The following is a 13,528-nucleotide window of genomic DNA, read 5'->3' as shown; positions in this document are numbered from 1 at the left end:
AGACCTAGTGAGCAGACTGATGCCCTGGACCAGAGCTAGTGAGCAGATGGATACTCACCTAGCACACTGATACCCTGGACCAGACCTAGTGAGCAGACTGATGCCCTGGACCAGACCTAGTGAACACACTGATGCCCTGGACCAGACCTAGTGAGCCGACTGATACCCTGGACCAGAGCTAGTGAGCCGACTGATACCCTGGACCAGAGCTAGTGAACACACTGATGCACTGGACCAGAGCTAGTGAGCAGATGGATACTCACCTAGCACACTGATACCCTGGACCAGAGCTAGTGAGTAGATGGATACTCACCTAACACACTGATACCCTGGACCAGACCTAGTGAGCAGACTGATACCCTGGACCAGAGCTAGTGAGTAGATGGATACTCACCTAACACACTGATACCCTGGACCAGACCTAGTGAGCAGACTGATACCCTGGACCAGACCTAGTGAGCAGACTGATACCCTGGACCAGAGCTAGTGAGCAGATGGATACTCACCTAACACACTGATACCCTGGACCAGACATAGTGACCAGATGGATACTCACCTAGCACACTGACGCCCTGGACCAGACCTGGACGACACACTGATACCCTGGACCAGACCTAGTGAGCCGACTGATACCCTGGACCAGAGCTAGTGAGCCGACTGATACCCTGGACCAGAGCTAGTGAACACACTGATGCCCTGGACCAGAGCTAGTGAGCAGACGGATACCCTGGACCAGAGCTAGTGAACACACTGATGCCCTGGACCAGAGCTTGTGAACACACTGATACCCTGGACCAGAGCTAGTGAGCCGACTGATACACTGGACCAGAGCTAGTGAACACACTGATACCCTGGACCAGAGCTAGTGAGCAGATGGATACTCACCTAGCACACTGATACCCTGGACCAGAGCTAGTGAGCACACTGATACCCTGGACCAGAGCTAGTGAGCAGATGGATACTCACCTAGCACACTGATACCCTGGACCAGAGCTAGTGAGTAGATGGATACTCACCTAACACACTGATACCCTGGACCAGACCTAGTGAGCAGACTGATACCCTGGACCAGAGCTAGTGAGTAGATGGATACTCACCTAACACACTGATACCCTGGACCAGACCTAGTGAGCACACTGATACCCTGGACCAGACCTAGTGAGCACACTGATACCCTGGACCAGACCTAGTGAGCACACTGATACCCTGGACCAGACCTAGTGAGCACACTGATACCCTGGACCAGACCTAGTGAACACACTGATACCCTGGACCAGACCTAGAGGACACACTGATACGCTGGACCAGAGCTAGTGAACACACTGGTACCAGGGACCAGACCTAGTGAGCACACTGATACCCTGGACCAGACCTAGTGAGCACACTGATACCCTGGACCAGAGCTAGTGAGCAGATGGATACTCACCTAGCACACTGATACCCTGGACCAGACCTAGAGGACACACTGATACCCTGGACCAGAGCTAGTGAACACACTGATACCCTGGACCAGACCTAGAGGACACACTGATACCCTGGACCAGACCTAGTGAACACACTGATACCAGGGACCAGACCTAGTGAACACACTGATACCCTGGACCAGACCTAGAGGACATACTGATACCCTGGACCAGAGCTAGTGAGCACACTGATACCCTGGACCAGACCTAGAGGACACACTGATACCCTGGACCAGACCTAGTGAGCACACTGATACCCTGGACCAGACCTAGTGAGCACACTGATACCCTGGACCAGAGCTAGTGAGCAGATGGATACTCACCTAGCACACTGATACCCTGGACCAGACCTAGTGAGCACACTGATACCCTGGACCAGAGCTAGTGAGCAGATGGATACTCACCTAGCACACTGATACCCTGGACCAGAGCTAGTGAGTAGATGGATACTCACCTAACACACTGATACCCTGGACCAGACCTAGTGAGCAGACTGATACCCTGGACCAGAGCTAGTGAGTAGATGGATACTCACCTAACACACTGATACCCTGGACCAGACCTAGTGAGCAGACTGATACCCTGGACCAGAGCTAGTGAGTAGATGGATACTCACCTAACACACTGATACCCTGGACCAGACCTAGTGAACACACTGATACCCTGGACCAGACCTAGTGAGCACACTGATACCCTGGACCAGAGCTAGTGAGCAGATGGATACTCACCTAACACACTGATACCCTGGACCAGACCTAGTGAACACACTGATACCCTGGACCAGACCTAGTGAGCACACTGATACCCTGGACCAGAGCTAGTGAGTAGATGGATACTCACCTAACACACTGATACCCTGGACCAGACCTAGTGAACACACTGATACCCTGGACCAGACCTAGTGAACACACTGATACCCTGGACCAGACCTAGTGAACACACTGATACCAGGGACCAGACCTAGTGAACACACTGATACCAGGGACCAGACCTAGTGAACACACTGATACCAGGGACCAGACCTAGTGAACACACTGATACCAGGGACCAGACCTAGTGAACACACTGATACCAGGGACCAGACCTAGTGAACACACTGATACCAGGGACCAGACCTAGTGAGCAGATGGATACTCACCTAGCACACTGATACCCTGGACCAGACCTAGTGAGCAGACTGATGCCCTGGACCAGAGCTAGTGAGCAGATGGATACTCACCTAGCACACTGATACCCTGGACCAGACCTAGTGAACACACTGATACCCTGGACCAGACCTAGTGAACACACTGATACCAGGGACCAGACCTAGTGAACACACTAATACCCTGGACCAGACCTAGTGAACACACTGATACCCTGGACCAGACCTAGAGGACACACTGATACTCTGGACCAGACCTAGTGAACACACTGATACCAGGGACCAGACCTTGTGAACACACTGATACCCTGGACCAGACCTAGAGGACATACTGATACCCTGGACCAGACCTTGAGGACACACTGATACCCTGGACCAGAACTTGAGGACACACTGATACCCTGGACCAGACCTAGTGAACACACTGATACCCTGGACCAGACCTTGAGGACACACTGATACCCTTGACCAGACCTAGTGAACACACTGATACCCTGGACCAGACCTTGAGGACACACTGATACCCTGGACCAGACCTAGTGAACACACTGATACCCTGGACCAGACCTAGTGAACACACTGATACCCTGGACCAGACCTAGTGAACACACTGATACCCTGGACCAGACCTAGAGGATCTGTTGGGGCGGGAATTGGATGGGATCCAGGGATGCTAAGAACGCATTTCATGGCTACAGAAGTGAGGGCGACGGAGCGATAGTCATTTAGACAGGTCACCTTGGTGTTCTGGGGCACAGGGACGACGGTGGTCTCCTTGAAACATGTTGGTATTACAGACTGGGTCAGGGGAAAGGTTGAAGATAAAAATTACGGAAAGCGAGATCACACAGTCGTCCAGGGTTGCGTTTAAAAAAACTGAATTTAAGACTATATTTTGTGCATTGCTCGTTAATGTAAACGATGCCCAAATAATAGAAACAGTCTACCGATTATGGATATAACGTGACTGTACCTTCCGACGTTGGGAAAGTGTCGCTAAACATCAGGTACAGACATGTCATCTTGGCAAGTAACTAGAACTCGTCTAATTAATGAATGAATAAATTAATAAGGTCTTAGTTTGAGACGGGGTGTTCCTGTTATGATAACTATACTTACAAGTTATCAGCTCGTAAACACCACGTTAATCATTCTTTCCCTCACAATAAACTATTAAAATGACTGTATTAATGCCATATACAAAGTAAAAAGGAACGTTACCTTCTTCTAGCGGTTCTAATGGGGTTCCAAAAGTAACAAAATCTCCGTCGCTGTCGCTGTCGGACGCCATGTTTACTACAACTACGGAAAGTCGGTCCGTTCAAAATCACGCGCAGGCGCAAACAAATCGCGAACAGCTTATTCAAACGTCAACTGAGTTTTTACTCACTGGTCCACTGCCTATTGCATTTGGTTAATAGATTAACTGAAATGTCCTGGAATGTAAATGCATTAATCGGTAGAAGAGTTGTTTTGTTCGACATATTCAAGCTATGATCCTGTAATTACAATGAAATCAGCATTCAGCGACTTGTGAAGGTTTTCTTAAGTTTGAGTGACATCTTGTGGTAACATTGCAAACAGCGTGTGTGTGTATGTGTGTGTATGAGAGAGAGAGAGAGAGAGAGCTGGCGTGTGTGTAGTGTGAATGAAAGAAATATATATATACACACACACACACACACACACACACACACACACACACACACACACACACACACACACACACACACACACACACACACACACACACACACAGAGAGAGAGAGAGGGCCAGATGTGTGTGTGTGTGTGTGTGTGTGTGTGTGTGTGTGTGTGTGTGTGTGTGTGTGTGTGTGTGTGTGTGTGTGTGTGTGTGTGTGTGTGTGTGTGTGTGTGTGTGTGTGTGTGTGTGTGTGTGTGTCTTTGTGTGTGTGTGTGTGTGTGTGCGTGTGTGAGAGAGAGAGAGAGAGAGCGAGAGCGAGAGCTGGCGTGTGTATAGTGTGTATGAAAGAAAGCCCAGGGAGTCAGTGTGTGGGTGGATGAGCTGCTACCATCTCACGGAGTGAAATGAACGGTTTAATTCCTCCAGCATGCTGAAGAGCAAAGCAGAGGCTATCAAATGTCCAGCCAGAGAGCACAATCCTCTGTCATTTTGTTTTCTTTGAGCGCCAAATCATTGACATTCCCTCGGTTCTATATAAAAGCAGATACCGTCTTACAAAGCGCCTCCGTCAGCAGAAACCCATCCAGGATGAGACTCCAAAAAGGCCTCTGGACACCGAATAAAACTCAATCCTCCCTTCTCTCTGAAAACACAACCTCCTCCCGTCTAAACGTTAAATCTCTGTAGGGGATAACCATGACCCTAACCGCCCTGTAACAGGAGATAACCATGACCCTAACTGCCCTGTAACAGGAGATAACCATGACCCTAACTGCCCTGTAAGACAGGAGATAACCATGACCCTAACTGCCCTGTAACAGGAGATAACCATGACCCTAACCGCCCTGTAACAGGAGATAACCATGACCCTAACTGCCCTGTAACAGGAGATAACCATGACCCTAACCGCCCTGTAACAGGAGATAACCATGACCCTAACTGCCCTGTAACAGGAGATAACCATGACCCTAACTGCCCTGTAACAGGAGATAACCATGACCCTAACTGCCCTGTAACAGGAGATAACCATGACCCTAACTGCCCTGTAACAGGAGATAACCATGACCCTAACTGCCCTGTAACAGGAGATAACCATGACCCTAACTGCCCTGTAACAGGAGATAACCATGACCCTAACCGCCCTGTAACAGGAGATAACCATGACCCTAACTGCCCTGTAACAGGAGATAACCATGACCCTAACTGCCCTGTAACAGGAGATAACCATGACCCTAACTGCCCTGTAACAGGAGATAACCATGACCCTAACCGCCCTGTAACAGGAGATAACCATGACCCTAACTGCCCTGTAACAGGAGATAACCATGACCCTAACTGCCCTGTAACAGGAGATAACCATGACCCTAACCGCCCTGTAACAGGAGATAACCATGACCCTAACCGCCCTGTAACAGGAGATAACCATGACCCTAACTGCCCTGTAACAGGAGATAACCATGACCCTAACTGCCCTGTAACAGGAGATAACCATGACCCTAACCGCCCTGTAACAGGAGATAACCATGACCCTAACCGCCCTGTAACAGGAGATAACCATGACCCTAACTGCCCTGTAACAGGAGATAACCATGACCCTAACTGTCCTGTAACAGGAGATAACCATGACCCTAACTGCCCTGTAACAGGAGATAACCATGACCCTAACTGCCCTGTAACAGGAGATAACCATGACCCTAACTGCCCTGTAACAGGAGATAACCATGACCCTAACTGCCCTGTAACAGGAGATAACCATGACCCTAACTACCCTGTAACAGGAGATAACCATGACCCTAACTGCCCTGTAACAGGAGATAACCATGACCCTAACTGCCCTGTAACAGGAGATAACCATGACCCTAACTGCCCTGTAACAGGAGATAACCATGACCCTAACTGCCCTGTAACAGGAGATAACCATGACCCTAACTGCCCTGTAACAGGAGATAACCATGACCCTAACTGCCCTGTAACAGGAGATAACCATGACCCTAACTGCCCTGTAACAGGAGATAACCATGACCCTAACTGCCCTGTAACAGGAGATAACCATGACCCTAACTGCCCTGTAACAGGAGATAACCATGACCCTAACTGCCCTGTAACAGGAGATAACCATGACCCTAACTGCCCTGTAACAGGAGATAACCATGACCCTAACTGCCCTGTAAGACAGGAGATAACCATGACCCTAACTGCCCTGTAACAGGAGATAACCATGACCCTAACTGCCCTGTAACAGGAGATAACCATGACCCTAACTGCCCTGTAACAGGAGATAACCATGACCCTAACTGCCCTGTAACAGGAGATAACCATGACCCTAACTGCCCTGTAACAGGAGATAACCATGACCCTAACTGCCCTGTAAGACAGGAGATAACCATGACCCTAACTGCCCTGTAACAGGAGATAACCATGACCCTAACTGCCCTGTAAGACACAGATAGTCCGCATCCCAAAGGGCACCCTATTATCTATTAATTGCACTATATCAGCACCCTTGCATGCATTCAGGTCATTTCTCTCAAACCTGCATTTTTTTACAACCATGACTCTCTTATTGTCACTGCTATAACACTGCCCTCTCCACTGTGTCCAGATGGCCTGAAGTTGATTGTGGACCGCACCATCACCGAGAGGGACAGAGAGGGATGAGTTTGTCCGTGCTGCTCTCTTCTACAAGCCCAGCAGTTCCTCTGTGTCTTGTCTCATCACCGAGAAGGAGAGAGAGGGGGATGAGTGGGACAGAGAGGGATGAGTTTGTCCGTGCTGCTCTCCTCTACAAGCCCAGCAGCTCCTTTGTGTCTTGTCTCATCACCGAGAGGGACAGATCAGGAGGTCGGGTTAAACTCTGCACTCTGAACAGCTTCAGCGTCGGATGAGTCTCAAATCACAACCATTATTCGACTCTGGTCAAAATCAGTGCACTATACAGGGAATAGGATGCCATTTGGGACAGAAGAGGACAGATCCAGGGTCAGTAGTTATCTACAGGGACAGTTCCAGGATCAGTAGCTATGTGGCAAGAAGAAAGCCATTTCTTAAAGATATCCATAAAAAGTGTTGTTTAAAGTTTGCCACAAGCCACTTGGGAGACACACCAAACATGTGGAAGAAGGCGTTCTGGTCAGATGAAACCAAAATTGAACTTTTTGGCAACAATGCAAAACGTTATGTTTGGCGTAAAAGCAACACAGCTCATCACCCTGAACACACCATACCCGCTGTCAAACATGGTGGTGGCAGCATCATGGTTTGGGCCTGCTTTTCTTCAGCAGGGACAGGGAAGATGGTTAAAATTGATGGGAAGATGGATGGAGCCAAATACAGGACCATTCTGGAAGATGGAGTCTGCAAAAGACCTGAGACTGGGACGGAGATTTGTCTTCCAACAAGACAATGATCCAAAACATAACGCAAAATCTACAATGGAATGGTTCAAAAATAAACATATCCAGGTGTTAGAATGGCCAAATCAAAGTCCAGACCTGAATCCAATCGAGAATCTGTGGAAATAACTGAAAACTGCTGTTCACAAATGTTCTCCATCCAACCTCACTGAGCTCGAGCTGTTTTGCATGGAGGAATGGGAAAAATGTTCAGTCTCTCGATGTGCAAAACTGTTAGAGACATACCCCAAGCGACTTACAGCTGTAATCGCAGCAAAAGGTGGCGCTACAAAGTATTAACTTAAGGGGGCTGAATAATTTTGCACGCCCAATTTTTCAGTTTTTGATTTGTTAAAAAAGTTTGAAATATTCAATAAATGTCGTTCCACTTCATGATTGTGTCCCACTTGTTGTTGATTCTTCACAAAAAAATACAGTTTTATATGTTTATGTTTGAAGCCTGAAATGTTGCAAAAGTTCGCAAAGTTCAAGGGGGCCGAATACTTTCGCAAGGCACTGTATCTACAGGGACAGTTCCAGGGTCAGTAATTATCTACAGGGACAGTTCCAGGGTCAGTAGTTATCTACGTTATCTACAGGGACAGTTCCAGGGTCAGTAGATATATACAGGGACAGTTCCAGGGTCAGTAGTTATCTACAGGGACAGTTCCAGGGTCAGTAGCTATATACAGGGACAGTTCCAGGGTCAGTAGTTATCTACAGGGTCAGTTCCAGGGTCAGTAGCTATATACAGGGACAGTTCCAGGATCAGTAGTTATCTACAGGGACAGTTCCAGGGTCAGTAGTTATCTACAGGGACAGTTCCAGGATCAGTAGCTATCTACAGGGACAGTTCCAGGGTCAGTAGTTATCTACAGGGACAGTTCCAGGGTCAGTAGTTATCTACAGGGACAGTTCCAGGGTCAGTAGCTATCTACAGGGACAGTTCCAGGGTCAGTAGTTATCTACAGGGACAGTTCCAGGGTCAGTAGTTATCTACAGGGACAGTTCCAGGGTCAGTAGCTATCTACAGGGACAGTTCCAGGGTCAGTAGTTATCTACAGGGACAGTTCCAGGGTCAGTAGTTATCTACAGGGACAGTTCCATGGTCAGTAGCTATCTACAGGGGCAGTTCCAGGGTCAGTAGTTATCTACAGGGACAGTTCCAGGGTCAGTAGTTATCTACAGGGACAGTTCCAGGGTCAGTAGCTATCTACAGGGACAGTTCCAGGGTCAGTAGCTATCTACAGGGTCAGTTCCAGGGTCAGTAGCTTTCTACAGGGACAGTTCCAGGGTCAGTGCAGGTAGTCTGTGGTCGTGTTATCTATTCAGCAGTCTTCTGGCCTGGAGATAGAAGCTGTTCTGGAGCCTGTTGGTGTCAGGTTGTTTCAGTGCAGCTCGTCGTGTAGAAGACCGCTGCCGTCTATAGAGACATTGCTGTCACCTTATCTAACACAGAGTGCACTACTTCAGACCAGAACCCTATGGCACCCTAGTCCCAATATAGTGCACTACTTCAGACCAGAACCCTATGGCACCCTAGTCCCTATATAGTGCACTACTTTAGACCAGAACCCTATGGCACCCTAGTCCCTATATAGTGCACTACTTTAGACCAGAACCCTATGGCACCCTAGTCCCTATATCGTGCACTAGTTTAGACCAGAACCCTATGGCACCCTATTCCCTATATAGTGCACTACTTTAGACCAGAGCCCTATGGCACCCTATTCCCTATATAGTGCACTACTTTAGACCAGAGCCACATGGCACCATATTCCCTATATAGTGCACTACTTTAGACCAGAGCCCCATGGCACCCTATTCCCTATATAGTGCACTACTTTAGACCAGAGCCCTATGCCACCCTATTCCCTATATAGTGCACTACTTTAGACCAGAGCCCTATGGGACCCTATTCCCAATATAGTGCACTACTTTAGACCAGAACCCTATGGCACCCTATTCCCTATATAGTGCACTACTTTAGACCAGAGACCTATGGGACCCTATTCCCAATATAGTGCACTACTTTAGACCAGAACCCTATGGCACCCTATTCCCTATATAGTGCACTACTTTAGACCAGAGCCCTATGGCACCCTATTCCCTATATAGTGCACTACTTTAGACCAGAGCCTTATGGCACCCTATTCCCTATATATAGTGCACTACTTTAGACCAGAGCCCTATTCCCTATATAGAGCCCAGAGTGAGTGCTCCTGTCTCAGGCAGGATTTATCTAACCTCTCGGCCTGCACTATGCTGACCTTCTGTGGGTTGAGTAAGGAGCCTTGTCCCGGCCACAACGTCCCACAGAGCCCAGAGTGAGTGCTCCTGTCTCAGGCAGGATTTATCTAACCTCTCGGCCTGCACTATGCTGACCTCCTGTGGGTTGAGTAAGGAGCCTTGTCCCGGCCACAACGGCCCACAGAGCCCAGAGTGAGTGCTCCTGTCTCAGGCAGGATTTATCTAACCTCTCGGCCTGCACTATGCTGACCTCCTGTGGGTTGAGTAAGGAGCCTTGTCCCGGTCACAACGGCCCACAGAGCCCAGAGTGAGTGCTCCTGTCTCAGGCAGGATTTATCTAACCTCTCGGCCTGCACTATGCTGACCTTCTGTGGGTTGAGTAAGGAGCCTTGTCCCGGCCACAACGGCCCACAGAGCCCAGAGTGAGTGCTCCTGTCTCAGGCAGGATTTATCTAACCTCTCGGCCTGCACTATGCTGACCTCCTGTGGGTTGAGTAAGGAGCCTTGTCCCGGCCACAACGGCCCACAGAGCAGGAGTCTATCTTCTGTTTCTAACGGCGAGGACAGAAAGCACCACTCCAGGGACAAATATAGGATTATTTTATTGGTTAGTGTCATCTTGTCTTTATTATTTATTTGCCATTATCCAGTAAACTTGTCGTTTGACCCCACAGTTCTGAAGCAACGTTTGATAACGGTCCAGTTGACTTTAGCAAAGTAAAACCTCCCAAAACATCTTGTCACAACATCACACCATCAGCTTGTTTCAACATCAGACGTGTGTTGCCGAGGTACACTGAGAGAGAGAGCAGGAGAGAGTCGAGACACAGACCAGATAGCTGCCCCCACACACACACACACACACACACACACACACACACACACACACACACACACACACACACACACACACACACACACACACACACACACACACACACACACACACACACACACACACACACACACACACACACACACACACACACACACACACAGCCTCCTGCCATGTAGCCCACTGGGGATCCACTATATATCACTTAGGACTGTTACAACTCCCACAACAACACAATCGAGATCAAATAGACTGTTGCAGCACACACACACACACACATACACACACACACACACACACACACACACACCCACACACACACGCACACACGCACGCACGCACGCACGCACGCGCACGCACGCACACACACACACACACACACACACGCACACACACACACAGCAACCTTCCCTTATGTTCATCGTGATAATAGAGCCATTGTGTCCATATGATGCTGAGATACTACACTACTTTTTACAGGACCCTGGTGAAAAACTAGTGCACTACATAGGGAATAGGGGGCCATTTGGGAAGAACGCTCAATGTGTTATTTGTCTCAGTGCCTGAGGTAGGGGTGGACAGTCTCTCACCAACAGGACAGTGGACAGTCTCTCACTAACAGGACAGTGGACAGTCTCTCACCAACAGGACAGTGGACAGTCTCTCACCAACAGGACAGTGGACAGTCTCTCACCAACAGGACAGTGGACAGTCTCTCACCAACAGGACAGTGGACAGTCTCTCACCAACAGGACAGTGGACAGTCTCTCACCAACAGGACAGTGGACAGTCTCTCACCAACAGGACAGTGGACAGTCTCTCACCAACAGGACAGTGGACAGTCTCTCACCAACAGGACAGTGGACAGTCTCTCACCAACAGGACAGTGGACAGTCTCTCACCAACAGGACAGTGGACAGTCTCTCACCAACAGGACAGTGGACAGTCTCTCACCAACAGGACAGTCTCTCACCAACAGGACAGTGGACAGTCTCTCACCAACAGGACAGTGGACAGTCTCTCACCAACAGGACAGTGGACAGTCTCTCACCAACAGGACAGTGGACAGTCTCTCACCAACAGGACAGTCTCTCACCAACAGGACAGTGGACAGTCTCTCACCAACAGGACAGTGGACAGTCTCTCACTAACAGGACAGTGGACAGTGTCTCACCAACAGGACAGTGGACAGTCTCTCACCAACAGGACAGTGGACAGTCTCTCACCAACAGGACAGTGGACAGTCTCTCACTAACAGGACAGTGGACAGTCTCTCACTAACAGGACAGTGGACAGTCTCTCACCAACAGGACAGTGGACAGTCTCTCACCAACAGGACAGTGGACAGTCTCTCACTAACAGGACAGTGGACAGTCTCTCACTAACAGGACAGTGGACAGTCTCTCACCAACAGGACAGTGGACAGTCTCTCACCAACAGGACAGTGGACAGTCTCTCACACAACAGGACAGTGGACAGTCTCTCACCAACAGGACAGTGGACAGTCTCTCACCAACAGGACAGTGGACAGTCTCTCACCAACAGGACAGTGGACAGTCTCTCACCAACAGGACAGTGGACAGTCTCTCACCAACAGGACAGTGGACAGTCTCTCACCAACAGGACAGTGGACAGTCTCTCACCAACAGGACAGTGGACAGTCTCTCACCAACAGGACAGTGGACAGTCTCTCACCAACAGGACAGTGGACAGTCTCTCACCAACAGGACAGTGGACAGTCTGGACAGTCACCAACAGGACAGTGGACAGTCTCTCACCAACAGGACAGTGGACAGTCTCTCACCAACAGGACAGTCTCTCACCAACAGGACAGTGGACAGTCTCTCACCAACAGGACAGTGGACAGTCTCTCACTAACAGGACAGTGGACAGTGTCTCACCAACAGGACAGTGGACAGTCTCTCACCAACAGGACAGTGGACAGTCTCTCACCAACAGGACAGTGGACAGTCTCTCACTAACAGGACAGTGGACAGTCTCTCACTAACAGGACAGTGGACAGTCTCTCACCAACAGGACAGTGGACAGTCTCTCACCAACAGGACAGTGGACAGTCTCTCACTAACAGGACAGTGGACAGTCTCTCACTAACAGGACAGTGGACAGTCTCTCACCAACAGGACAGTGGACAGTCTCTCACCAACAGGACAGTGGACAGTCTCTCACCAACAGGACAGTGGACAGTCTCTCACCAACAGGACAGTGGACAGTCTCTCACTAACAGGACAGTGGACAGTGTCTCACCAACAGGACAGTGGACAGTCTCTCACTAACAGGACAGTGGACAGTGTCTCACCAACAGGACAGTGGACAGTCTCTCACCAACAGGACAGTCTCTCACTAACAGGACAGTGGACAGTCTCTCACTAACAGGACAGTGGACAGTCTCTCACCAACAGGACAGTGGACAGTCTCTCACTAACAGGACAGTGGACAGTCTCTCACTAACAGGACAGTGGACAGTCTCTCACCAACAGGACAGTGGACAGTCTCTCACCAACAGGACAGTGGACAGTCTCTCACTAACAGGACAGTGGACAGTCTCTCACCAACAGGACAGTGGACAGTCTCTCACTAACAGGACAGTGGACAGTCTCTCACTAACAGGACAGTGGACAGTCTCTCACTAACAGGACAGTGGACAGTCTCTCACTAACAGGACAGTCTCTCACCAACAGGACAGTGGACAGTCTCTCACTAACAGGACAGTGGACAGTCTCTCACTAACAGGACAGTCTCTCACCAACAGGACAGTGGACAGTCTCTCACCAACAGGAC

At 49.4% G+C, this 13,528-nt stretch overlaps 1 protein-coding gene across 1 annotated transcript in view; it reads right to left on the bottom strand.

Annotated features, from left to right (window-relative positions):
- Positions 1–3,915, bottom strand: part of LOC135528728 (G patch domain-containing protein 1-like) — a 49,175-nt gene extending 45,260 nt beyond the window's left edge. The window contains exon 1 of the mRNA XM_064957824.1: positions 3,829–3,915. Within this exon, the coding sequence (XP_064813896.1) occupies positions 3,829–3,898 (70 nt within the window). The 5' untranslated portion in view covers positions 3,899–3,915. The remainder of the gene's footprint in view (positions 1–3,828) is intronic.
- Between the last annotated feature and the right edge of the window lie 9,613 nt (positions 3,916–13,528).

This window comes from Oncorhynchus masou, unplaced genomic scaffold, assembly GCF_036934945.1.
Source record: "Oncorhynchus masou masou isolate Uvic2021 unplaced genomic scaffold, UVic_Omas_1.1 unplaced_scaffold_1026, whole genome shotgun sequence".
NCBI classification, from domain to species: domain Eukaryota; kingdom Metazoa; phylum Chordata; class Actinopteri; order Salmoniformes; family Salmonidae; genus Oncorhynchus; species Oncorhynchus masou.
The sequence above is the reverse complement of the archived record's forward strand: the minus strand, read 5'-3'. Positions and strand labels throughout refer to the sequence as shown.